The sequence below is a fragment of the Propithecus coquereli genome, unplaced genomic scaffold (assembly GCF_000956105.1).
Source record: "Propithecus coquereli isolate 6110/MARCELLA unplaced genomic scaffold, Pcoq_1.0 Scaffold80, whole genome shotgun sequence".
NCBI classification, from domain to species: domain Eukaryota; kingdom Metazoa; phylum Chordata; class Mammalia; order Primates; family Indriidae; genus Propithecus; species Propithecus coquereli.
In genome coordinates, this window is record NW_012154174.1 from 4,500,598 (window position 1) to 4,527,006 (window position 26,409).

The window sequence follows — 26,409 nt, forward strand, 5'->3', positions numbered from 1 at the left end:
AAATCTTTGTGTAACTCGGTGTTCTCCCTTTATCGCTTTTGTGCCTCTTTCCAAAAAATGTCATGATTTGGGTGACGCTGATGCTGAATATTGTTTTTTGACCATTTTGGAATAATTTCATGGCAGCAGACTGCACTCTGAACCTTGACTTGTCGTCTCCCACCTGCTGCCTTTTGGTCCCAAGGGGGGAGAACGAAAGGCTGTTAATGGTTCGGTGTGAATCCACTCTCACCTTTCTAAGAAAACGAACTCAGAGCTCTCCCTGAAGACAACAACCTTTTCTTTGATGGACCCTTCCATTGATTCAACTGAGGTGTTTTCAACAAAGCCATATTTGTACATATAGAGAGTTTTTAGGGTTTTTTTTCCAGAAAACGGCGAAAAGAACTTGTTTGGCTGTTTTGGCTTTGTATGTGCAGTTGCCAGTTTTAATCCCCAAACGTGGCTTGGTCTCAGTGTGGAAGCACATTGGTTCTTGTGGAAAAAGGTGTGTTTGAGGGAATGTGGATCATACCTCTGAGGAAACACAGGACTTACCAAACACAATCGCCATGTTAAAAATAAACGCGTTTTGATCCTTCCCGAGATAATAATTTTAATTTTTTTCTTCATTTAAAAATTTCCCGTTTCTTTTCCTCTCACATTTTCTAACTGGTCGGGTGTTAGAATTCCGAGAACCTGCTTCTCCTTCCCACCCTCTTGCCTTCAACCTGCGTTTAACTACCTCCTCTGTTGTTGGTTCCACCCCATGAGACCGTTTTCACGCTTTGCTGAAAAACCTTGTTTTCACATGCATCCTTCAAATGATTTGAAACAAAGGTTTTAATTCCTTCTTTCCTTCTCGTGTCAATTTATTATCAAATTGTTTGATTTTAAATTCTTTTCTTGTCGTTTTGCAGAAGCCGAAAGCGGTATGCACTCTTCGTTAACTTTCCTTCCAACCTCCACCCTCTATCTTCACTCCTAACCACAGGACTAACCATTTGCCAAGAACTCAAGAAGAGAGAGATTATATATCTGTATATATAATCTCATCCCCTTGTCTAATATATAATTTATATATGTGTGTGTATTTATATATATATATGTGTGTGTGTGTATATATATATATATATACACCCCTCTCCAACTACAGTCCATAAACCAAAAGTAGCCTATTGCTGTCCTTGTTTGACTTGTTGATTCTTTTGGATGACGCACTAACTTCTTTGCAGGAAACCTAAAAAAAGGAAAGGCACAATCCTGTTTTCCATCATGGTACAAATGATGGGGACAAATACTATTCAAGTTGAAAGGAGGATGCTTCTCTCCAGCCCTCTGTGTCTGTTTCTGTATTGTCCTGGTGTGTCTTGGTGTCCCCTGGACTCTGGCACCATCCTGTCTACGTACCACCTCCCCATGCCCAGCGACCTTCTCCTCCCTGTGCTGAGCTTCCAGTTTGTAGAGCAGAGTTCGTGTCCTTTTATCCACAAAACAGAGACCAAGCCCTTACACTTCTAATTTTAGTGATGACATTTTGAGTATTTTACTCCACGGGCAGTGTCCAATAAAGACTTAGAACACTGCTACTAAATTGCCAGATTATCACATGTGATTTACTGAATGAATACTATTTATTGAGACAAACTCATGGCTTTTTTCCCTTAGTGTGTTTGGGCATATTTCTTAATATAAAGTATCTCAACATTCACCATGTGACTTCACCCTGTTTTGCTGCTATTTTATGTTGCATAAAGCATGACTCAATCATCATTAATGGCATTTTAAAAAAAACTTTTTGGGTTAATACTTCCAGCATAGCTTTTCAATAATGTGTTCTCTAAGACAGCATTGTTGAAAACATACTACTTAGATGCCTACTTGTTCGTCTTTTCAAGAGTCCCTTTTCTCCGTGATTGTAATCACTGTCCCGTGTTTGTGTCTGTGTTTGTAATTGTGTGTGTGTGGGTGTGTGTGTATGTGTCTGAACCTCTTTCCAAAGTCAGATTCCTCTGTGATTTCTTTTTAGTAGATTTGTATAAATAGAGGTGGCTTCCTGTCAGTTTGGTATTATTGATATGATCCAACTGCAAGAAGTTACTGCAACACTTTGCATCTTCAAAGGTCCACAGTGGTTGCACCTCTGCTGTTGGCTTTTGGCCTTTGAGTCCTTTTATCTTGTGGTGAAGGCATGTTGTAATGTAGGCATGATTTGTCCTAAAGTATACCAGAAAGTGACTTGGCTTGCTCCCAGAAACAAATATCCAGCATTATCCTTCCTAGATCAACTTTCTCTTCCCCATCCCATGTGGCTAATATTTTTCGTAGGTGCCAAACATACTTTAAATTGCCGTTTCTAAAATTATTGAAATGGAGTCAGGCTAAACAAGTCCTTGCCAATATCATTGGTGGACCACAGTGACAATCATTTGAGTCTAAACAACTGGGAGCAACCTTTATCATGCTGTCTGTGTGTAAGTCAACTGGGCTTAAGTATAGTGAAACACAGAACACGCAACTGTGTCTCCTACATACATCCGAAAGTAAAAGTGTGTGTGTCTAGTTGTGTGGGACTCCAAGTATTTTAAAGCCCAGAAGAAATGAAAAGTTCCAGAAAGGTGATAAAATTTGAGATGTGGGGTTTCTTTGAGCTGTGTGTGTCCTAAGACAGCCCACAAACTACAGTGCAGTTGTTTCCAAGAGGTAACACAATTGGTTCAAACAAAGTCCCAACTGAAAATAATTGTGTATGAACTTGTGTGATCCAAGAAGCCTCTTCCCAGTGGCATGATTCATCTGGGCATAGCATGAATTGAAGTCCTAAATGGTTCTTATTTGCTTGCTCTAGTTAATGAAGTCCCATTAGCTTGCTAGACACAAATATAATTACCATGTTATCCAGTACAATCTATGTTTTCACATGAGTTGTGATTTTTTTTTAATTGCCTGGGGAATGGTACATTACACCTACCAAAAATGGAGAAGGGGAGGAGAGACATATACATCTACCCTATTTATCCATAATGGATAAAAGTTTCCTTTAAAAATATATTTCAGTTGAGTCGCCAGTCATTGGTTGTCTCCGAAAACGGGAAGCAAGTAAAGTTTACGATGATTGAGGAGGAGATCACTAGACGCTTTCCAGTTGTTATGTACAGGTGGTGGACAAAGGGAATAAATCATTTCCCCCCACCAAGCCCCAGTCTTCCAACCTGACCAGAGTTTAGTAAGAGACACCCAGTGAAATGTGACACAGCTTGAGACCCGGTGCTCCTCTTGTGGGGCCACCTGAGGCAGTTCCCTGATGGACTGAACTGTGCTACTAGTCCCATGTAGATGTGTTTTATGCTTAGGAACGCATATTTCAGTTCTAAGTGAGCTGTGTTTTTGACACTGAACTCAATTGTTCCGGCCCCCCAAGTGGCACACTGTTTATATCTTTGTATATTTGCATATTCATACTTAATGCCTCTGGGAGATTGTTAGCACACTGGCCAACCCCACCAAAAAGGTGTGGTCAAGCCTTTGATCGGCCTGCCTGATGAGAATTGCAGCTTGGTCTTTGAAAGAAAACTGTGACTTCCTTTCCCCTTATTCGCAAGGGAAAGGAAAACTTTTCGAACTGAGGCTAATGACTTATGCTTTTTATTCATTCAATAGTTGGAAAGTGGCTCTTGCATGCAGGGCTCTACACTTGCTGCTATGAGAAACTCAAAAGTAAATAGGAAGTGATCATGTTTTTCACCCCTCTACTCAACTATGGGCTCCTTACAGGAAGTATGTATTTGCTCTATATAGTGGGTGAGAAAAACAAAGAATTAGTCTAGATTTAGAAGTAGTCTAAGGCAAAAGAAAAAGAGAGAGCGAGTGTCCTTGGGGAAGGGACCACACCAACCCTGTGCTTCTAGCTGCCACTGGATGTTTTCTGTTGCAATCAGTAAGGTCATGAAAGACAGAGGATAATTTATGTGTTCCTTGAAATGAGGGAGAGTCCACCTCTGCCAAGAAGATGTCCTTGTTGGAATTCTGCTAATGGATATATGGACTTTTTTTTCTTAGCGATTTTCTTGACTCTTCACATGACACATCTTGAAGTTAATCTCCGATAAGCTAGTGAATTAGACAAAGTTGGAGCCAAAGAGCTAATTCAAAGTGGCGCACAGGGAGGGCGACTTTTGGCAGTTATAAGCACAAAACAAACTTAACATTGGATATTCCCCTAAAGAGATCAAAGATCTTTGGACAAATTTACGTATTCCCTTTAGGAGGTCAATAACAAATTCTAAGGGTAGCAGGCATTTTGCAGGAATGAAAGGGAAATAAAAGTTACTCCTGTCTAGAATCCTTATCTTTTTATATTTTCAAGAAGAGGAGGATTAACATTTTATTTAAACTTTCTAGATTTGGAATGTGAATAGAAGACTGTATCCAAATATCAAAAACAGTAATGTATTTCCTCAAAGAATTTTTGAAACTCTACTCTTACACAGGGAATATTGTATGTCACAGCACCTTGGACTCAGGGGCATGTGCTTCTTTTCTAAACCCTTAAATAATGTGAGCCAAATCTAGCACAATGGGCATCTTTATGCATCTAGATTTCTTTCTTTCATTATTCTCAAGGGGCGGGTTCACACTTTCGGTTCCCACCCAGAAGGCTGCCTTAGCTCTGTCTCAGCATCTGCAAATGGTGCTGCCTCGCACCTCACGTGGAGATGATTGAAACCTCTCACCCCTGTCCACAGGGACAAGAGGGCATCCTGAAATCACACGGTCTGTGAGGTCATTGGGGATGCTTTTGGTTTCTTCCACAATCAGCCAGACATAAGATTTAAGGAACAAGAGATGCTCTACTGTGCAGACAGAAGTCAGTCCAAATGAGCCCATCTTCAGATGTTTATGCAGGGATAAAATGTCTAGGATACAGCAGTCAGTGAAAAGGTCTTTTGATGCCAGTAGGGTACCTCCTGGGTCATTTATTAGCACTAAGGACAAAATGGAGAGCTGCAGTGCTGTGAGAGTTTAATAACCTCTCAATTAGTTTTATAATCACTTAGCTCACCATTAGTAGCAACCGTGTATTTAAAACCTATTATGTGCCAGTCACTCAGCACATAGTATGCACTTTAATTCTCTTAAAAACACTGTGAGCTAGTGAATATTCACCCCATTTTACAGATAAGGAGAGTGAGGCTTAGCTGCAGTCACATGCCCAAAGCCAGGACCCAAACTGATGAGGCCTGACTCACGTGCCTGAGTGCATCGGCAGCAAACCTGAGATTAGAACACAAACGTGCCTTGTGTCAGTGCCCAGAATCTTTCCTCTCCACCACACTAACTTGTCTAAAGCAAGCTCAAAGACCGTAATAAATTATCTCAACCTGCACTCAGAGAATGCCAATTCCAAATTTTCACTGGAAGCTAATTCTTGTTCATTGTTGATAAAGAACAGTGAAAATGAAAAGAAACTTTTCATTGGTAGAAACCTTGCTTTCAGTGTATTTCACAGCGACACAGTGGGTTCAATCACTGGATTATGATTAATAAGCAAAAAAAGAAAACAGGGTTCCATGTGAAGCTTGTTTTGTGCATATATGTCACCGAGACATTGATGTGGGTCAAAATGAATTCGGTTGTTCCAATCATGATAGGATTTTTTTTCCACTCCAGAGTTTTTCTTATATTCTTATATGAATATGTATCAAAATGTAGACTTTTTTAACTTTAAGGAACTAGCTCCTTTAGGTTCCAGAAGTGCATGGGATTTTTCATGTACGTCCTTATACATTACTCCGGAGTGTGCAAGTCTTCACCCCATAACTTCATCTCATGATGGGCAAGGTATTTTGATAAGAAGCCCTGTGTTCCATTCCATGGGGCCAGCTAAAAGAAAATCTCTGATACTTTTGTTGAAAATGAAATAAATTTTGGCTTTTTTTTTTTGCAAGAATAAAAAAATAACAAAGCCAACATTTATTGAACCTTCTACACATTATCTCACTTACCTCCTTGAAGAAAGACAACTATTATCATTATCCCCTTCTTGTAGGTAATGGAATTGAGTTCTAGGGAGGTTTAGTAACTTGCCCAAAGTCAGGCAGCTACTAAGTGACAGTGCTGGAATTTGGACCCAGTTTCTGATTGCAGAGCTAGGGCATATAAGAACTGCCTTACAGGAAAGGAGGTAAGAAAATGTGCAAAATCACAAATTCTGCCTTTCTAAAATGTCATATTGAATTGGCTTTGAAAAATAAATCTGTCTAACCTGTGTAAGCTCTGACCCTTTCCTCTCATAGTTATGTGAAGTCAGAGGGCTCATTACCCCAACACGAAGAGCTGGCAGTGGGGTAATTAGGAGGTGCTTGTACGATGCCACTGCTGATTGCAAGGTGTGCTATTAGAGGGGACTGCTGCTCTCTGTTTCGGCAGGAATCTCCCTGCTGCCTGTGGTTGTAGGGAAGGACAGTCAAATCTCCATAGCCTCTTGCTATTATTTAGTGTTAATGATAGAGATGACACAGGTTTGCTTTTCTTCTGTCAGGTCTCGTTACAGGTAATGGTGGCTGCTCTTGTGACCACAATTATTTTGCAATAATGATCTGCTCAGAGTTCTCTCAAAAGAACAGAAGTTCACCTGGGTCCTTCCTGTATTACTACAGACATATCATCTGTGGACCGTAGCACTTTTCAAGAATGGTTTTACCGGTGGAAAAAGATTATATGTTAATTACCATGCCCCATTTTGATCATTTTGAGTAGCTGATGACTTCCATTAGACTGATTCTAGATATCTATTACCTTAAACACCAGCTTTTCAGATCAGAGGATACCTCTGTTGTATCTCTTGCTTCATTTAGAGTCCCTAAATTCAGTATCCATTAAGCCCAAAGCTTCATCTCTGTCTCTGTGTAAGACATTCCTGGATTCTGCTTTTGATCTGCAGAAAATTCAACTTGTTTGCTTCATCCATTTATTAGGTTAGGATACATTTATCTCTTCAGTCAGTCCAAACACAACTTGGTCAGCAAATCTATTTAGACCACTTTGAAATAGGACAGTGTATATTTAGGTTCCTGCTTCCCTTCAGGGCAAGTTTTCTTTAGGGGTAATTTGCGTTCGTTTTCTAACTACAGTTTGCCTCGATTAGGACATACTTGCTAGACACACATCTTATTCAAACACCCCATACGTTTTTATAAACAGCAGATTGGAATCATTAAGTACATCCAACTGCTGACATTTTTCTTTTGCACTGTTTGGGTAGATCCAACTTTTCCTACATAGGCTGTACATGGAATCTACTTCCATGTCCTTATCAATGTCATGAAGATGTTTGGTTTGTTTCGGCATTAGTTATGGGTGTCTTGTACCATTCCCCGTGGTAACATGTGGTGTGTATACATGTATGTTTCTGTATATATATAGGGGTCCCATTAATGCTCTGTCATCTAATGGAAAATTGATCTGGCATTAGCTTCATTAGGCCAATAATGCTTCAACATTGACATCCATAGCAGTTTCCAAAGGGATTCATTATGACAGACTTTGCTTCAAATCAGACGGCCATGATGGCAGCCAGACTGCTCCATTATGTAAACCCAGGTCCTAAAACCTAGATTTGCTTTCATTTCCTCCACTGGGAGTGTGCCAACCTGGGAATTAAGCAGTATAGCTTAATGTTTGGGGCAGTAGACATCAGACTCTGGACAAAATCTTTGGGGAAAGCATTAGACTAGTGGGCCCCCTATAAAAACAACAGTAACTTGTAGCCTTCAAGGGTTTATTGAGAACACAGCCTCACAAATTTGTCTTCTTTGTTTGTTTTTGTTCACTGAGCAGTATATTAATTAATCCTGGAAACCATCTTAAGATCCAAGAAGGTACTTTAGGATTTTTCATCGCAAGTGATGCCAAAGAAGTTAAGAGGTAAGAGTTTATTTTCATCTGGCTTTCTTTCTGGCCCATAGACATCTCGACCTCCTGAAAGTGGGCATGCTTCCAAACATACAGGGTTCTAACCCTGAAGTTTCTTAACCTATCTGTAGGCATCAAACGGTGCAGAGTTTTAGGAAGAAGAGATTTTGCTTTCAAATGCTTCCATGGACTCCTTTCACAGAGACAACTCCATATCTCTGAATTGGAATAATAAAATTTTAGAAATAGGAGACTTAGTTGCCTACTCCTTCATTTTATGAGAGAGAAAACTGTGGCTCCAAGAGCTGAGTGATTGCTCAAGGTCATCTGATTTTTGAAGACCCAGAACAACATAACAAATCAACTGGCTCCTTGTCCAGTGCTCTTTACTTAATATTATCCAGACAAATGTACTTGAGAATTGTCTGTTTTCTACTGTAAGTGCAAAATGGAATTTCAAAAGGTTTGGATAGTCTGGGCACAGTGGCGCATGCCTGTAATCCTAGCACTTTGGGAGGCTGAGGCAGGATACCTTGAGGCCAGAAGTTTAAGATCAGCCTAAGCAACAGAGCAAGACCCCATCTCTACAAAAAATAGAGAAACTAGGTGGGTGTGGTAGCATGAGCCCATAGTCCCAGTGACTCAGGGGCTGAAGCAGGAGAATGGCTTGAGCCCAGGAGCTGGAGGTTATAGTGAGCTACGATGACACCACTGCACTCCAGCCTGGGAGACAGAACGAGACTGTGTGTCAAAAAAAAAAAAAAAAAAATGGTTTGGATTAATTTCAAATGAAATCTATCTGTGGCCATCTAGGTAAGTAGCTGAAGTTGTCAGCTTCAATTGTTAAGCCTCTGTAGGGACAGCCCAGGATTTCACTGGCCTCCATGTTCCATGACGTTTTAATTAGTATCCTTAAGCCTCTGTGAGCAGCCTAGAGAATCATAGGGCTCTTTGCAGAACAACATGAAATATTCTTATATTTGATCCGATCTCATGAACTTGGAAAAATTTACTAAGAGAAAATGTGATGCAAATTGTCAGACAGGTCACACTCAGTTCAACAATAATGTTACATGAAATATTTTAAGAAAATTATTAATTTTGAAGGTCTATATTTATTTATACAAGCCTATTGTCTTCATTTAATGAGTTCCTACTTAAAGCCAGACCTGTGCTAGGTGTGCCCCCTTCTTTATTGCTACCCCTCAAGTAACTCAAGAGGTAAGTCTTTCTAAACACCCAAGGCTTTTGTTTGCTTATCTGTAAATTTGAGATAAATGATTTATCCAAGGCCATGCAGCACAATCTGGGTTCTGTCACTTACAGAACCAGATTGGAACTGGTCTTTCCTTTTGTAAAACCTCTCTTTCTACCAAATTTAATAATACTAACACACTGTTATGGAGGGCTTACTATACACCAGCACTAAGGTACTAGGTTTTCTGTATCTATGAACTCATTTAATTCTCACAGCAACCTCATGAAATAAGTAGGTGGCATGGCCATTTCCTACTTTATATAGCAGGAAACTGAGGTACGGATTGGTGACTTTCCCAAAGTCACACGGCTAATGAGTGATAAAGCCAGGATTTGAAGCCAGGAAGTCTGATTCCAGAGCCTCTTAATTATTGCCTGGGAGTGAGTCTGACATGTTAAACACAATGATGCTATATGACAATGGATGTCAGTGGTCCTTTTTCTCCTCACCCACTCTAGCAAACTAGCCATACTCATTACAAAAGCTTTCAGGAAAGAGAAAATATAAGATGGAGAAACAAAAAATGTATATTAAAACTGAGCTCTCTAATAACTTAAATTTAGTTGTGCAAATTGGGAAAAGATTGCCATTATTCGGTTGTGGGAGAGAGACACCCCCGTGCCCAGTTCATCAAATCTCACTATTCTTCAGGCACATCCTGAGAACTGGGTTCACCTGAGAAGGGAAAGTGGGGTGAATGGGGCTGAAGCCCCCCTGCCTTGGTCCTCTGGAAAAGAAGCTTGTGCTCTTGTCCAGATTGTGAGACACAGAAGCTCGAAGCAACATCTCGGCACCAAGTACAGGAGGCTGGGGAGCACAGCGGCACCATATATCACATGTACCTCCCAGATAGCAAATATAACATGAAACTCCCATTTGTGTAATTCTATTTCCTATTGCATCTCTCACTAATGAATGTCACAAATACCAGGCAGTCCAAAAAACAAATTACCTCCTATATTAAGGAGTGCAATATGTCTCATTTCAGTGCTTTATGGTATTCACAAATACATGCTGACACAATCAGCTACAACACCAGCCTGTAATTTTCCATAGTGTGTGATGTGTCAGAGCAAATGCTGTCAGTTAGGGGATTTCAAATAGATGAAGACTGCAGAAAACCACAGAAAGGACATTGGAGATTTGAATGAAACTAAACAAGTTTCGTAAAAATGGAAAAGTAGATTATGATGATCTAGTATTGAGTTTGCACCCTCCACTGCAAAACAGCAACAAAAGAAGTTTATGAATTCTAGTTCATAGAAACTTTCAGATGCAGTGTTTTAGAAAAAGAGGAGTGAAACCATCCAATTCCAGTCTTAAAAAGGTCACTTGGGGATGGGCATTCGGGCACTCGTCCTTTAATTCTTGCCACCAAATATTTTCGTTTTTAAGTAATCTTGGAACATGGTCTTTATTATAGGAGTCACAAAATGGTGGCTTGTTGATTCAGTTTGGCTTGCAGATATGATTCTTTTGAGTCATACTTAAAAAAAAAATTAGTTGCCAAGGTGAAAAAAGTTATGGGCTTTTATATAAAAATCCTTATTACTAGTTTCTTCTGAAAAATTGGCAGACCCAACAATACTGGGAAACACTCTCAGACTCAGTCATTCATTCATCAAATATCTATAAGCCACCTACAGCTTAGGAGGCTCTATACAGGTGCCAGGGAAACAGTGGTGAACAATGGAGAGATGTCCCTGCCCTAATGGGGCTCACATTCTAGGGAGAAGAAAATTACAGTTTTAAAAAAATTGATGATGAAAGAATTAATGTAACTGGGTCACTGATTTAGGTTGGGTGTAAGTGAAGGCTTCTCTGAGAGGGTAGTGTTAATGCAGAGCTAGAGACGAGATTAAAGACCAACCATGCCAAGATCAGATAGGAAGAGAAGACAGATAGGAAGAAGTCTACTGTGGCCAGGGACCCCAAGAAGGAAAGTGTAGCTGGGAGTAGAGTAGGGGACAGTGGGATGAGATGGGGTTAGAAAGAGAAGGGAGGCTGGTTCCTATACCACTTTGTAAAGAGGTTTGGTTTGCTATAGAATGGAAGTCACGGATGGTTTTAAGCTGGGGGTGATGTGGTCTGATTTACCTCATTAAAGGTCACACTCCCTGCATTGTAGAGAACGGGATTGAATGGAACAGGAGAGGAGGCCAGAGACTCAGAGACTATTGCATGGTGTAGGGGAGAGATGATGGCAGCTTGGGCTGCCTGGGGAATGGAGGTGGAGAGAAGTGGGTCCCACTCAGACTATATTTTGGGGAGTCCACAGAACCCACTGATGAACTGGGTAGAGGAAGTGAGGGAAAAAAGAGGATGAAGCCTAGATCTGGGGCATAAGAAATTGGGTAGATGATGACTCCATCTTACCAAGATGGGGAAACTGGAGGAGAAGAAAGTTTTGGGTGATAGGAAGTTGAGAATTCTGTTTGGGCTATTAAGTTGGAGGTGTGCGCCAAACGTGCACATGGACAGATCATAAAGGCAGTTGCATCTTAGAGTCTGGGGTTCTGGGGAAAGGTGAGGGCTGGAGATGTATCATCTTGGGTGCTGTATCAGTGAGGGTCCTGTTGAGAAAGAGATGTCACACTTCAGTGGGAAAAGGGAGGAGAGTTTTATGAAGGGGCTATGTCAAGTGCAGGCAGATAGTTAAGGAAAACCAGCAAGTGGTGGTGAAGCACCCCAGAGCCAGCAAGAGAGGGGAGCCACTCTCTCCCTACATCTGCAGGGTCAAGGGGAGGGGGACCATCAGGAGCTGGAGAGAGGGGCTACGATGTGGGAATGACTGCCCAGCAGGATCTTCGTCCGTCAGTAGAGAAGTGTCACCACTGCCATTTCATGGCCCAGTGGGGAGGGAGTCGGGAGGGTCGCTGGGGTGAACTCTCTTCCCACGCTCCAGGCTCCTGCTGGCCCTTCCCACTGGCCACACGCAACAGGAAACCAGAGGACAGGAGATGAGAAAGGCCATCCTTGTGGGAGGCAGAGCTGGCCTTCTTGATGATGTGTGACACAAGGTCACCAGCTGAAAGCTGTATGTGGGAGGGGTGCGGTGAGCCGGAGAGGACGTAGAGAGGAGAGCAGAGAGAGTTGTTCTGGAGGGTGGGAAAGAAAGCGCCAGGAGAACAGAGCAGATCCCAGGGGGTGGGAAAAGGCCCCTGGAATCTGCGGCTGTGGATTTAAAGTGAGATCAGTGCGCTTTCTTTCTGAGTGGCACTCGGTCGCTCAGGTGCAGGTGCGCGGTGAGGTAGGGACTTTGCCAGGTGAGCATGCCAGCCGCAGAGGTGGGTGGGGCAGAGATGGTGTTGCAGAGCAGTGCCACTTGGCAAAGGTCAGCTAGAGCTGAGACGCTCTGCTCTGTCTCCTCCAGTGGGGGGTTTGCCTCCAGGTCACCTCGGACACGCCCCAGCCCTCATCTCATTTCGTGCATTAACCTTACTCTCCTAACCCTGGAAGACATTACACCAAGGGAAATAAGCCAGGCACAGAAAGACAAATACCACATGATCTCCCGCATATGTGGAATCTTTAAAAGTCCAACTCAGAGAAGCAGAGAGTGCAATGGGTTCCCAGGGGCTGGGGTGGGGGTGATGGGGAGATGTTGGTCAAAGGATACAAAATGTAGGTTAGACAGGAATACGTTCAAGAGATCCACTGTACAACATGGTGACTGCAGATAATACCAATGTATCGTACACTTGAACATTGCTGAGAGAGTAGATTTTAAGCGCTCTCATCACAGAAAGTGATGAGTATGTGAAGTAATGTATATGTTAATTAGCTTGATTTAACCATTCCACGTGTGTACATATTTCAGAACATCGTGTTGTTTTACCTCAAGTGTATTCAGTTTTTATTTGTCTGTTGAAAAAATTAAATTACAAAAAAGAATCCAGCTTCAATGCATGGAGTAGTCACGCTTTATCTTTTCAACAGTGTATCCGGCTCACCATCCTCTCATCACAGCATAGTGGGTTTAAGACTCTGGGATCTGGTGTCGGACTGCCTGGATTGGCATCCTGGCTCTGCCTCACCTAGCTGTGCGGCCTTGGGCAGGTCACTGAATCTCTCTGTGCTCCAGTTTCCTTATGTGTGAAACAGAGATAATAATCATATCTCCTTCAAAGGGTTGTTTGAGAATCAAATATGTTAATGTTTGTAAAATGCTTAGAATAGTGCCTGGTCTATTGCCTGTGCTCTATAAATGTTAGCTGTTAGGATTGTTACCATTATTATTATTATTATTATCATTATTATTATGTGTTAGGGGCATCAAATGGGGGAGACAATGGCCAAAGGAAGTGGAAGCAAAGTTACTTTCCCCAATTTGGATGTTTTCTCCTTTGCTTCCCTTCCTGTTCCAAGGCACACTGATCGGGTGCTTAGCCTCATTGCCACTCCAGGTAAACCATCAGCCGGCTTTTCTTTCTTTGCCTGTGGCTGACAGCAGGCACGTGGAGGAGCAGGGGAGGAGGTGCTAGGGTAGAGCAAGCGCTGGACTTGGATTCGGAAGCCCTGGGGCTGGCCGAGCCCCAGCATGGGACAACTTTGCACAGGCCATGATAACCTCCTCAATGTACAGATGAGGACACTGAGTCCCAGAGATCTTGGCTGCAAGATCTCCAAGGTCTCTTCTGGATCCAACAGCCTTACCATTGGTTTCCAGCTAGTGCCAATTATAAATCCAAGTCCTGTGAAAAACATTAAAAGGTCAAGACTTGTGTTTATTTCTTCAGCCCTGGGCAGGGAAAGACCGCGTTTATCCCTGGCATTCGGTTCGCCTTGGCAGGGGTAAAGATGCCAAGCCAAGGATTTGTTAGTTTCTGGATACAGAAGGTTGTAAGGTTGTTCCAATGAATTTTATCACCTCCCCAGTACTGAAAGGACACAGGCCTCTTGTGCTGTTCTAGGTGCTTTGTTTTTAAGTAGTGCTTGAATGCTCTTATTTTGCCTCCTCCAGAATACTTTTGACACAACCAATGCCCTCTGGGATTGCGTATGGACACTTAGGTCAGATTAGGGGTTTTCTTGTTGATTGGTTCTTCCAGGACCCCTTCTACCCACCCACCCCTCAATAGCCTCTACTCATCCCGGTGGTCAGCTGAGCTTTGCTCTGCAGTAAGAAGAAAACCTTCACTTAGTACAAGTTCTCAGGGCTGGATAGTATGGGGCCTGGCCCAGCCAGCTTTGGAGTAAGATGGGCTGTGAATTCCTAGAGGGGGTTGCTGGAAAACTGCCTGACTCGTGGCTTTTGTCTTTCCCTCTCCACCCTCCTTCCAGACCCTCTTTCACTTTGGCTGACAAGAAAAGGTGCTTCCAAAGTGACAAGGTTAATATTTTTATTTGAGGAACGGCATACTTCTGCCCCCTTTAATACCTATTTGACCAGACTGAGGGGATTTCAGCGTTGTATTTAAACCCCCCACCAAGGGCCCAGGGCTGATTGCCCACGTGTTCCCACGAGCAGCATGGAACGCTGTTCCCAAAAACAAAAGATGAGCCAGCAGACGGACACGGTGTGCCACATCAGCAACCGTTCTCCCGGTGCCTTTGCAAATGGAAGTTTATGAAAAGAAGCACTAACTCCAATCACAGAATTCTGTGTTTGAAATAGATGGTTTTGCAACAAACATTTCCGTCTGCAGACGTCTAAACCTTTCAAAAGATTAAAGGAAATTAGTGCTGGCATGTTTCATTAATTTGGCACCACTGCAGAGGAAATGTGGTACTCATTTCACTTGGGTGGATTATGAAACGTGTCAGTTTTTCCATTCTTTTTCTCCAGGGCATTTTTTTACTGCAAGGCCTGTCATGATGACATCACAGATCCCAAAAGAATAAAAAAATGCGGCTGCAAACGGCGTAAGTAGTATTTCTTTCCCCGACCCCTCCCTCTCTCCTCCCTATTCCCCAAATCCATTTTCCTTCTCCTTTTCCTATTAGAGAAACATTAAACATCAAGAGTTTTCTTGAATATGTTTATGTTTCACCCAGCAGTTTAAAGAGACAGGAAATAAATGCCTGTCCTCGCTTTGTTAGAGCAGAGGATGAAAAATCACCACCCTCAACACCCAGGAGTGAACCTAGTACCTATCCTCACTTCCTGGGTGTAAGGGTGCCTCATCAGCTGTGTCCAGTCTGACATAGTCAAGTACGATGTATAAGAAGGAAGACAGCTAACACCATAGGTGAGGGAGTGTTTTTGTATAGTGATTTCCAGTAGATGGGGCCACCAAGTCTGCTAGGGTTGAGAGAGAAACTGAGTCTGTGGACTCTGTCTCCAAAATGGAAATTGATTCTCTTTCTATCTGGGATTTCTTCAGGTTTTAGTACCAAACACCAGAGTTGTCAATCGTGATACCCTCAGACTGTCCCAAGAAAAGAACTTTGCCATCATCAGTGAGCTTCAGTTGCCATTGTCCCAAAGGCAGACCTCAAGCGCTCTTGCTCAAGCACCATGGCCCTTTACAATAGGCTAGATTGGGCTCAGTAGCTTCTGACATATCCTGTCTCAAGCCCCTTCTGAAGCATTTTGCCAACAGGGCCTCTTGAGAAAGACGGGGTGAGATACCATGACTTAAAGTGGCCTTTGCTTTGGGAAGGCTGTGCCTTTTGCAGTAATTGTGCTTCATTGCCTAATTGAAATTGTTCTCAACCCTAGAGAAAACAACGATAATGATGCCTTCCTTCCTAAAGTGATTTATTGCCTGAAAAGCTCCTTGGGATCATTGCTTTGATCCTCATCATAACCTTGTGTAATTGGCAAGGAGTGTTAGTAATCCCATTTTACAAAAAGGGGAAACTAAACTTCCAAGTTTAATGAGAGGATGAGATTGCAGACAGTCACACAGCCCGTGTACAGGGACCCAGGCTCGCCTGAAGACCTCTTTTGATAGTTGTTCTCTGAGTCCTCTGATCATTTTTGCAGAAGGGAAGGGTGAGATGAGTGATCTTGGGTCAGATGAGTAAGAACATTTATGAAAGATCACCCCATAAAATACTTTCTCACAAGCCAAAACCAGACAGAAGAGCACCATTCCTGGGATCTGCCAATGAAGCAAGGACCTTTTTCACTGCACTTGTAAGGGTGGGGGACACAGAAAATGTAAAACCAGTAAGACATAAATATCACTCTGCTGGCACACAGGGAAGTTCCTCAGTCTCCGGGGGGAATGCCCATGGGGCACTCTCTTGGTTTGGAGAAGTTTCTGTAGAAATCCTCTCAGGCTGGTCCCCAAGTCTGGAGCAGCTTAGGCCCACTGTTCTGCTTCCCCCTTTCCCACTGACTTAACACACATGGTCCCCCTCCCCGACTCTGTCACCTTACCGAGTATTTATTTATATCTCAGAACAAAAGACTCTAACTTGTTGGGACCTGAGAATTCCCTCATTCTGACAACCTACCAGGAAGAGCATCTAAGAGAGTGCAAGACACAGAACACCCGCACTCCCTACCCAATCCCCCCAGACACCAGGACTCAGACAGCCCTTCCCACCAGGCAGCCGGCCCCCACCCTGCTTGGTTTGCTGTGGGCACAGCAGCACGGCCCCGTTGCCCGGCTGTCCTGGCTCATTTCCAGCAGAAGGATACAACATTCCAAGGGTAGAGGCATGTAAGAGAGAGCAACAGACCCAAGAGGGTGAACTCTCCTGTAAGGAGACTCTCGTAGCGAGGGGTTGGAAAAGGCAGGGGAGAAATTCACGACAGGATATCTGCCAGTGGCTCGCCCCACAGGGGTATCAATGAAATGGCAAGAGTATGACTCGCTTATGGATTCTCCAGTCACATATTTTTGAGTACCCGCTTTGTGGTGCCATTCTTAGTGTCAGGGATGGAGCTATGGACAAGGCAAAGCCCTCGTCCTCCTGAAATCGTCACTCCAGTGAACAGAGACAAACCATGATTGTGTCAAGAGTTACGTAAATTCAGAGAGAGCCCCATGCTAAGAAGAGAGATGAGACTGCCTGAGGGTGAGGGGAATCTTGTGGGGGTACTACTTTATAGCTTCGAAGGTCAGGAAGGCCCCCATTGGGGGGTGACATTGAGTCTGAGACCCAATCTAGGTAGGGAGAAGAGCAAAGGCAGGAATGAGCATGTAGTGTTTGGAGGACGTCTCTGACACTTGTTCTAATACTGGAACATCCCTTATAGGACATAGCAGTGAAACACAGCAGACAATTTGTAAAGTCCCTAGAAATTAGGATTTGGCCTCTAGAGTATTTTTCCATCTTAGTTCCAGGCAAGTAAACAACAGTGGTCAGTGGTCTTTAGCTTCATCCTGGAGGGAGAGGCACGTAATTGTTTGAAATAATTTTATTCTCTTCCTTTCCCTTAAAGTGGGTTGCCCTAGTGAAGGGCATGATCTCCCTTCATGCACAGCACAGATTGCTGCAAAAGGCCTGCGGCTGCAGGGCCACGCCAGTGCGACACGTCTTGCTCTCTTCTCTCTGCATCCCCCGCCTTCTTCCCCAACCTTGGGCTCCTCATCGCCCAGAGGCCCTTGGCTATGAGGTTAATATTTGATTACAGCCAGAATTATCCAAATGTTGTTTTTCCTAATTAAAAGGCCATAGCACAGAGGGCAGAATGCAGCTGTGTGTGTGGAGCGAGGGGGCGATTAGAATGAAATTAATTATTGAACAGAAACCTCCCCATGCAGGTCAAGCAAGTGAGGAAATTGGAGAAGATATGTTTTGGTTTCAAAGAAACCTCGATTAAAAGGCACTAGGATGGTTAATAATGCATTAGAGGGTTCCTGTGCTGTTGGATGGACATTGCCTGGTGCCCTGTAAAAGGTGGAGAGGGCAGCGGACCCATGTAGTCACTTGTCCAAACCTGTTAGTCCAGGTACTAATAATTCACCTGGAGTGATACATTCCATGAAAGCAGAACTACTGACAGTCACTGGCCTTACCCACAGCTCCTAACCCTTCTCTCCCAACCCATTCTTCCCCTGCCTCCCCCACCCCTACCTTCCTATTCACTTTTAATCAGTAACCTTCAACATTTCATGTTATATTATCTGGAGAAATACTGAGTGTGGACATTCCATTTCTGGAAATCCTGTGGTAGTATAGTTTAACTTTTGCATTTCTTTCCATTTCTTTGTAGCTTTCCAGCATGGAAGAGAGTCCAATTCAGCTGTCTGGCCAAGGAACAAGCTCTCAGGGTCTACTATCCACCCATTTTCTTTTTCTGTATAACAAACCTGGTCTAATGATTTACATTTTTTTTCCCCCAGCCTCTAAAAGTTTGCCAAAGGGTGGACTCGTAGGGGACAAGTCATGTCTAGATTGATGTGTTTGAAGGAATTTTCTTTAACTTCTAATCGTTGACATATCTTTGATTTATTTTTTTTTCTCTTTGCTGCCTTGGAATACGGCCCCTACTCTATTTTAACTGCACACTGGTAGTGATATATTGTGAGTAAAATGGGTTCCCAGCAGCCCAGAGTCCAGTTCCCCCTGTCTTTCCCTAGAAGAGATACTTCTTTTATTTTCTGTACAGTTTTAGTTTCTTTTTCACTTTTGGTATTTATGTTGCATGTAGCAGTGACATCACGCCCCAACTCCCTCATCTCCCAACGCAGTCTGCAGAGTAGCCTGGAGCTGGAGCATCTGCAGGGAGCCCACTCTCCGTCCATCCACCCAGCCCCCAGCTCTGGCCAGCTTCCGGAACTGTCTTATTTTTCCACTTAAAAATAAGACCTTGACAGCAGTGTGTTTCTCTTGAAGGCTTTGTCTCAGGACTTTTAAGGGACACTGATTAGGCTGAGGTAATTACCACTATGGCTCTAGATGCCTTGTCAATTGGAGTCCTTGTCACGCTTGCCTTTGACAAATTATACTTGGTCTCCTCCACTATTGAGCTTGAATTCCTCTCCTGAAGGAAACACGTATGCCACATATATATTTCTCTGTTGTGATATATATATGATATGTACCAGTACTCTATATGTAAAAATGTGCATTTTTATATATAAGAGTAGAGATATTTCATAGAGAAATGTATTTATTATAGTATATGTGCTTCTATATATGAGAAAGCACAAGCTAGAGGATTAATTGGAGACTCAACTTAGAGACTGTAAGTACCTAAACTGCATTATTGGAGACAAGTATTTCCACAGTGGTAATTATTTCCTACAGTCTATGAAGTTCCCTTGCTTTAAAATAAGTTTCTTTTTTAGTCAATACCCAGTAGGACACACCCAGTTCCTCTGTGACTGTTAGTTAGATATCTTTGAAGATCAATTCACTTGTTTAAGATAGAAAAGATGACTCAAGGAGAACGTTCCATTTTATCAACGAGCTATGTAGATGTCTGAACAAGTCAGTGCAGGTCTCTGAGCCTTCAAGTTACTCAAGGAGTAGGATGCCCTCTCACTCGATTAAGATGTGGCCATTGAGGAGGAGCTTTTAAGGCCAGCAATGTGACTACAGCAATGCTGCTCTTAGTGGTACCAGCGATGAGCTTTGGGTCCTTAGTCATGTACATAAGACTCCACTGAAAATGAGACCCAACCTGTAGAACATTTCAGTCCAATGGCTCTTGGAGAAGATGTTTCAGCACTCGGTCCTTTCGTGTTCCTTTGCAGCGGAAGAGGCAAGTTGATCATCTGATTTTGGCTAGTTGTCAGTGTTTAGAGGGTATAAATTGCTCAATGGAAAAACAAAGAAATGACCTTCTTCAATTCAATGCACAATTCTGCCAAAATAGACTCTGCGGCTCCCTTCACCTGCAGGACCCTTTTATGGATGGATTGAGGACATGACCCACTTTCATACCTGCAGAGCTACATACTATAGCTAATGTTCCTTCAGAATTTGAGGGAAAATGTGATGTCAATCAGCAAACAACTCCAGTACCAAATACTTCTGCCTTCCCCAGCCACGGTACAGTTGTTGAGGGAAGAATCACCTAGCTCTGTGTGCTCTGTGCTGCTGACATTAAACAGCTTTTTCTTTCTCCTCTTTCTGTTCTTGGAAAACCACCTGGAAGAACTTTCTTCTTATTCCAGAAGTTAATGGGAGGAATTTTGCTCAGTGAAGACATCATTCCTCATTTATAGGACTTGAGGGAATGTTCTCTGATCTCCAGTGCCATATCAGTTGCCTCAGCCTTAAACCTCAGTGGATTTTTTCTTCCGTGGATATTTTCATTGGTAACTTTAGTTGCTGCAGAGCATTTGAAAAGCAGCTCCAGGGTTCATGATTGGAAATAATGTTTCCTTCACTGGACTGATTTTAAAAGTGAGATTGTGTTCTGAAAAGTATCTATTAACTAAGTGGCAGATTTTTTTTTTCCTTCCACACCAGTCTTCCCTTGAGTTAACTCCATTCAAAACCTGAAATATTTGTCCCCGGCAGTTGGAAAACTCCACCTGGGCCTCTCAATCCAGCACTGCTTTTCCTGCCCCTTCAAATCCACCCTGGAAATTAAGATTCTGCAATTGGAAGTTGGCTGACAATTTGGTTGCTGATGCAGGAGGCAGATGGTGCTGAGGATAGGATGGAATCCAACTCTCCCTTCCATTCCAGGCTTGACTCCGAAGTGCCAACCAGCAGAGAGCAGCTGATTGTCAGTCTGACTCAAGGAAAGAGCAGTAACTAAGCTACATCTGCAGCGGCTGCTTCCCTACAGGTTTTTTCTCTCATGACCAGGACCTTTGAAAGTAGAGGAAAAGTTGTCCGAGAGCACGTCCGAGAAATCTTTCCATTTTAAATACTCAAGAGTAAACAGACAGTGTTGGTGACATCCATTAGGGAAATACTTCTATTTTGTCTTTATAAATAATACTAGGAAGTCATAATGGGAATATTCGTTGATTATCCACTTTATTGTGGTGAAGAAAAGCACATGAAAGCTTTTTAAGCTTTTTCTTAAATTGTGAAACTGCTGGGGCCAAGTTCTTTGGAGGAAGGTGAGACGCAGAGTCTAATTCTTGGCAACCACATAACCTCTTTGAATCTGTGGCCCTGGTCCAAGAACAAGAACCTCGCGATGTGGGCCAAAGAGAAAACTGAGTCCCTGGAGCCGTATATTTCTGCTTTCCCAGAGTTAAGTTGGCCTATGGGGGCAATTAATTGAGCGTAAAGTTCCAAGAGCCCTAAGAATGACAAGTGGCTACAGTATTCACACCTGCCAGAGACACACTCTTGTCTGTCCCCTGTCCCAGGAAGCTGCAGCAGGGCTTTGAAGAGACCCGGTCAGCTGGTGCTGAAGTAGTCCTCTGCCTGGCCACAGCTGCAGAGCCAATGTGCTTGCCAGTTGCCAGTTTGACCACCCTAGGACCATCTCCCAGGACCTCTCATCCCTTCGTCCCCGCTGCCCCTAAACGTCTGCTGTGGATCGAGGGAAGCCATTGAATTGAAATGACACTGCACATATTTCAATTCTTAGAGACAGCAGGGCCCTCTTTCCGCTCCTTGCCCAGAAAGCCTAGTTCCGGTTGCCTGTGAACTAGCTGCTCTTCCGCACTGGTCCACTAGATGTCCTCATAGCTCCACTTTGTATGGCCGTTGTCATCCTGGGGAAACCTTTCCTGAGGATTGGGATTTGGGAAGGGAGCCATGGGTGACTATGTGAGAAAGAAAATGAGCAAACACGAAAGGAGAGAGGACACTTGGAGTGGCCAGAGAGTAGATAAGAAACTTACTTCTGTTTTAAATACATAACGAAGTTGCACTTTGAAACCAAACCTTGGGAGTTTTAAGTGGAACTCTAATACCTAAAATTAACCTTCTAACCTAAATCAGTTCTAGAAAAGGAAACAATCACTGAGAAATGGAAATTAAATACCAGCAATTCTGAATATCCATGATTCACTGAAACAAAAATAAAGGATTAGGGAGCCAGAGAGAGTTGAGGAAGATGAGGGGTGGTAATGACCACATTAGGAGGTCCACGACTTAATTTTAATATAATTTTATTTTACAACTTGAGAGTATCATTTTACACACAGAGTTTCCAAATCTTCTGGAACACCTATCACTGGGGAGGAAAATCTTCATCAGGTTTTAGTTAAAGAGTTTGTTTGCAATTTGTATAATGGCCCAGAGGAAATCTCTTCCTGGCTGGTCCACAGAGCCTTCCAGCCTGATGGATCCTTCCGCCAGCTGGGAGTTCAGAATCAGCCTTACCTGTTAAGAAAGTGGACCCCGAACTATATAGGTGAAGACATCTGACAGGGAGTCAATGGAGATGGACTATTGCAGAAGTAGAGAAAAAGAGCCACCCTACCAGTTGGTGGCATCTCGGTCTAGACATTGTGATTCATGAAGGTTTGTCAACGTGTGGGTCTCAGTTGTTTTTTTAACTGTGTCTTGTCTTAGAGACTCTCATTGGTCATTCTTGCTGATTTTTTTTTTTTTTTTGAGTGTGTGTGTGTGGTGTTATTTGTTTGTCTTTTGAGATTTCTATTTTGCATTTGGTGTGAGTGTAAAAATGACTGGGAAGGAATGACAAGTAATGGCATGTTTTCTTTTTTATGCATATGCTGCTTTGGAATGTGACTGCTTATAATTAACAGTTAATCTTCTTATAGCAAATGGTTTTTTTGCTGCTTCGATTACCAGTTTCAGCCTGTTCCTGCATGCTAACTATATGAAATTTTAGAACAATGCATGGTCTCCAGAACAACTAACAATGACAGTTGCAAACAGTCCCTGAGAGCCACTGGTTTGATGCTGTGTTTCCTCCTGAACTCTTATCAAGTAGGAGGTTTACATCACCCATTGTGACGTGTTTTCCTCTGACAAAATAGTTTCAAAAGTGATCCCATCCCCATCATTCCTCCCCTTGTCCTTAAAGATGATATATTTATAAGAACTTTCTTTCCCCATAAATGTGTCAGATTCTATTATTGTATATAAACCCAAAATGGCAGTATGGAAATGAAAACCAGGGACTGTTGCTAATGAGAAGCATAGCATTTCAGAGTTTGATGGGCTTCTCTTCTGCTACAGCATTTGATTAAAAAATTTTTTTCAAAACAATTTATCTGCAGTGAAACAAAAAATCATCCCCATTTCTCTCTTCTGTGTAAATAACAAATCAATATTTCCAGTAAAACAACTAAGAAGGAAAAATCAAGGGAATCGTCTCCAAGTTGTATGCCAGATCTGGATGCATTTAAGATAAATTTATTTTCATGTCTTCAGTTGAAGTTCCCCCTTTGTTGACTTCAGCCATTGCTGTTTGTTTGGAATGTCTGGGCATTCACAGCAGGCCTTCTAAATTCCTCTGATTCAAATGCTATAGTGGAACTTTTTTTTTTTTTGGTAAAAAGCTAAGCTCAAAGGAATGATCTACCACCCATTAAACAGGGCTGGGGCTGCATGATGACCTGAACAACAGACTAGCTAGGATGCTAAAAGAACATGTCACTAAAAATGTGAGCCAAGTTTATAAGAATGGAGTTGCTGCTGAAGAGATCTCTCATTCATCTCCCCCAGTGCCTGTTCTTCACAATCATAACGTTACCCTTGCTTGACAAATATACTGTATGGCAAGTCATAAAGGTCTTAGAACAGGACTTGACCCATTTGAGAGATTTAAACCCCTCTTCCTGGTGACTGTAACATTCAAACAGGGCAAAACCACAAGCCATATTTTAAAATAAGAGTGCAACCATTCTCTACAAAGAAAAAGAAAGGTGGAGGGGAGGATGACTTTCCAAATAGAAGCTGTGGGCACAGGGAATAACACCTCTCCAGTGTAGGTTTACTGTTTGACTGTGATGCTTGGAATAAATATGGATTCTTCTCCCACCTTGTGAGAGAAGCAGGCTGGTTCATGCTAAGTGATAAGCAAACATGTTTGCCTGTTGTAGCATCAAAATGAGGTACAAAAAGTTTCTCTTGTACTGAAATATAAATTGGCTTGAAGGGTAAAGGTGAAGGGCACTGGAAACTTCTACGGTGACTTCCAGCAACTTTTGCAGGTTAGCCTCCAGGTTGGATCCCCATGCAGTGCAGAACCTACGATACCAGCTTTAGAAGAGCTATCAATGCTGCGTGCAAAGCCCAATAAGATAGTTCACGTGGGACCTGTTCTCTTATTTCATGTTTTATAATTTTTAATCTATTTTTGGCCAATGTTTTCTATATAGGAAAAAAAAAGTATGATTGGTTAATATCCTGATTAAACCAATATCCTGATTACTTTCTGAATTTCTGGTGGGTGGAGAGAGAAAAGCAGATGTGATTTTTAGATTCTCTCAGCTTTAAGCAGAAAATACATCCATGAGTAGCTAAATGCATTCCAACAGGCCAACATCTTACATGCTTTGGGTGATTTCTTATTTGTGAACTGCCTTTAATGTCAAATCTGCAGCGTTAGTCCTGAGTAGCTGCATTTCTTATATGGACAGATTTGGATATTTGTTCTGTCAAGAGTAAATTTAAATTCCTGTAGCCATCATGTAAACTCACTCTCGGGAAGTTCAGCAAAGGCATCCTCAGATTCTATATTAACACGTAATCGTTTCACATCTAATTTGATGAAAGCTTGTCCCAGGCTCTGCCTAATGCCCAGAAATGGATGGAAATTAGAAAGCCTACATATGAGATACTTTTGCATCTTGCAAAAACCATTTATTGTACCAAATAAGCAATTAATTTAATTGATTGGCAGTGTGTATATTTTGTCCTCCTGTATTTAATTGTGCCAGGGGAAAAATGTTGGTTACATTTTTGCTGTCTGTAATTTGCTCTTCTTTTCACCCAAGAACTCGACTGTATTCAGCCATGCCCTTTTCCTGTGGTCACCGCCTTACCTAAGGGACAAAAATAATCCACATCAGCCTTGGGGGACGATAAAGGCAATTTATATTTTCACTGCTTTTTTGATGTACAACCAAACTGTTATGAACAATCACTCTGCATTTTTTTTCTGGGTCAAGACTGTTAACGTGAACTAAGACCTGTGTTCAATCCCTTCAGCTCCCTTCCAGCTGCCTGGCTGTCTGTGACCTTGCCATTAACTGCCACTCTTCCTCTCCTCCCATCCAACCACATGGTTATAGCCAAGATGTCCATCTACAAGAGAATGAGACGGGCATGTTGTTTTGATTGCGGACGTTCTGAGCGTGACTGCTCGTGCATGTCAGGCCGTGTGCGTGGTAACGTGGACACCCTTGAGAGAGCCTTCCCACTTTCTTCTGTCTCTGTTAATGATTGCTCCACCAGTTTCCGTGCCTGTAAGTTTAACCTCGACACACGCAGTCCCCTGTCTGTGCTGTCTGTGGTACCATCCCTGTCTTGTGCTATGCCCTGTGGTTCTGTGAGTCAGTTGGGCCAATGTTTTCCTCCCACTGTGATCTCGTATGTGGTCGTATGTCACCCAGCTGCCTGTGTCTCTGTGTCTGTGTGGGGGAAGGCCTCCCTTCGGATTTTAACTCATTGTGCTTCTTGCAATAGAGTGCAGGACTGTGACATTGCAGTCGTCCTCTCTCCCCTTCAAATAAATATAAATGGAAATTAAAGTGACGGCATATCACATACTATATTAATATAGAGGTATGTGGAAATGTACCTCTTAATATTTTGGGAATGGCTATAAATTGGATTATATCAAAGGGAGGAAGGAAAAGCATGTAGTGAGAACAAGCTAGCTCTAGTGTTAAGTTGCTTTTAGTGAGCTTAGATAGTTTCTTGGTATCCAAAATATAGCAGAGTTTCAATGCAGGTGGGTGTATATTTTTTTCTTTTCCTTTTTTTTTATAGCGTGTTTTCCTCTGACAAAATAGTTTCAAAAGTGTCTTTTTTTTTTTTTTTTTACCGTGTCTCTCTAACCTGTATCTCATTCCTCCAGTACCAGATTTTGTCCTGTGTTCTGGAAAGAGTATTCTAAATCTGCCAACCTATGTAGGCTGGTAGGTTCTAGAACTTTCTCCAGAAAGGTGATTAATTCAAAGGATTGTTCCATTAATATCTTTTATTTTTCCAACAATATAGCCTCTGTTTAACTAAGGTATCAGGTGGCAATCGTGATCCCAAATAACAACAAAAAATGCAAGTCACGAACCTCCATGATTTCCGTGAGTGCATAGCACAGACCTCTGAGGTCAGTCTTCTTTGTCACGCGCAAGCTTAGAGATGTTAAAGAACCTATCAAGGTCATGCAGCCAGTGGCCGGAAAGGCCAAGGTGTACCTGATTCCTGAGACACCCCTCATCCTTGTCCTCATGGTGGACTTTACTGATGTAGCTCATGGGTGAGCTGCAGTTTGAGACTCTGGGATTGTGAGTGCT

General features: G+C 42.6%; 1 protein-coding gene across 23 annotated transcripts in view; it reads left to right on the forward strand.

The window, feature by feature from the left end:
* Positions 1-26,409, forward strand: part of KCNMA1 (potassium channel, calcium activated large conductance subfamily M alpha, member 1) — a 740,417-nt gene that overhangs the window by 594,146 nt on the left and 119,862 nt on the right. For 7 of the 23 annotated variants that reach the window (XM_012663330.1, XM_012663318.1, XM_012663319.1 and 4 more), the window contains 3 exons: positions 7,819-7,905; positions 14,940-15,016; positions 18,569-18,577. In XM_012663330.1, the coding sequence (XP_012518784.1) occupies positions 7,819-7,905; positions 14,940-15,016; positions 18,569-18,577 (173 nt within the window). Of the gene's footprint in view, positions 1-899; positions 912-7,818; positions 7,906-14,939; positions 15,017-18,568; positions 18,578-25,182; positions 25,357-26,409 lie in introns of all 23 variants that reach the window. The other 16 variants (XM_012663335.1, XM_012663320.1, XM_012663328.1 and 13 more) reach the window with 5 other exon arrangements.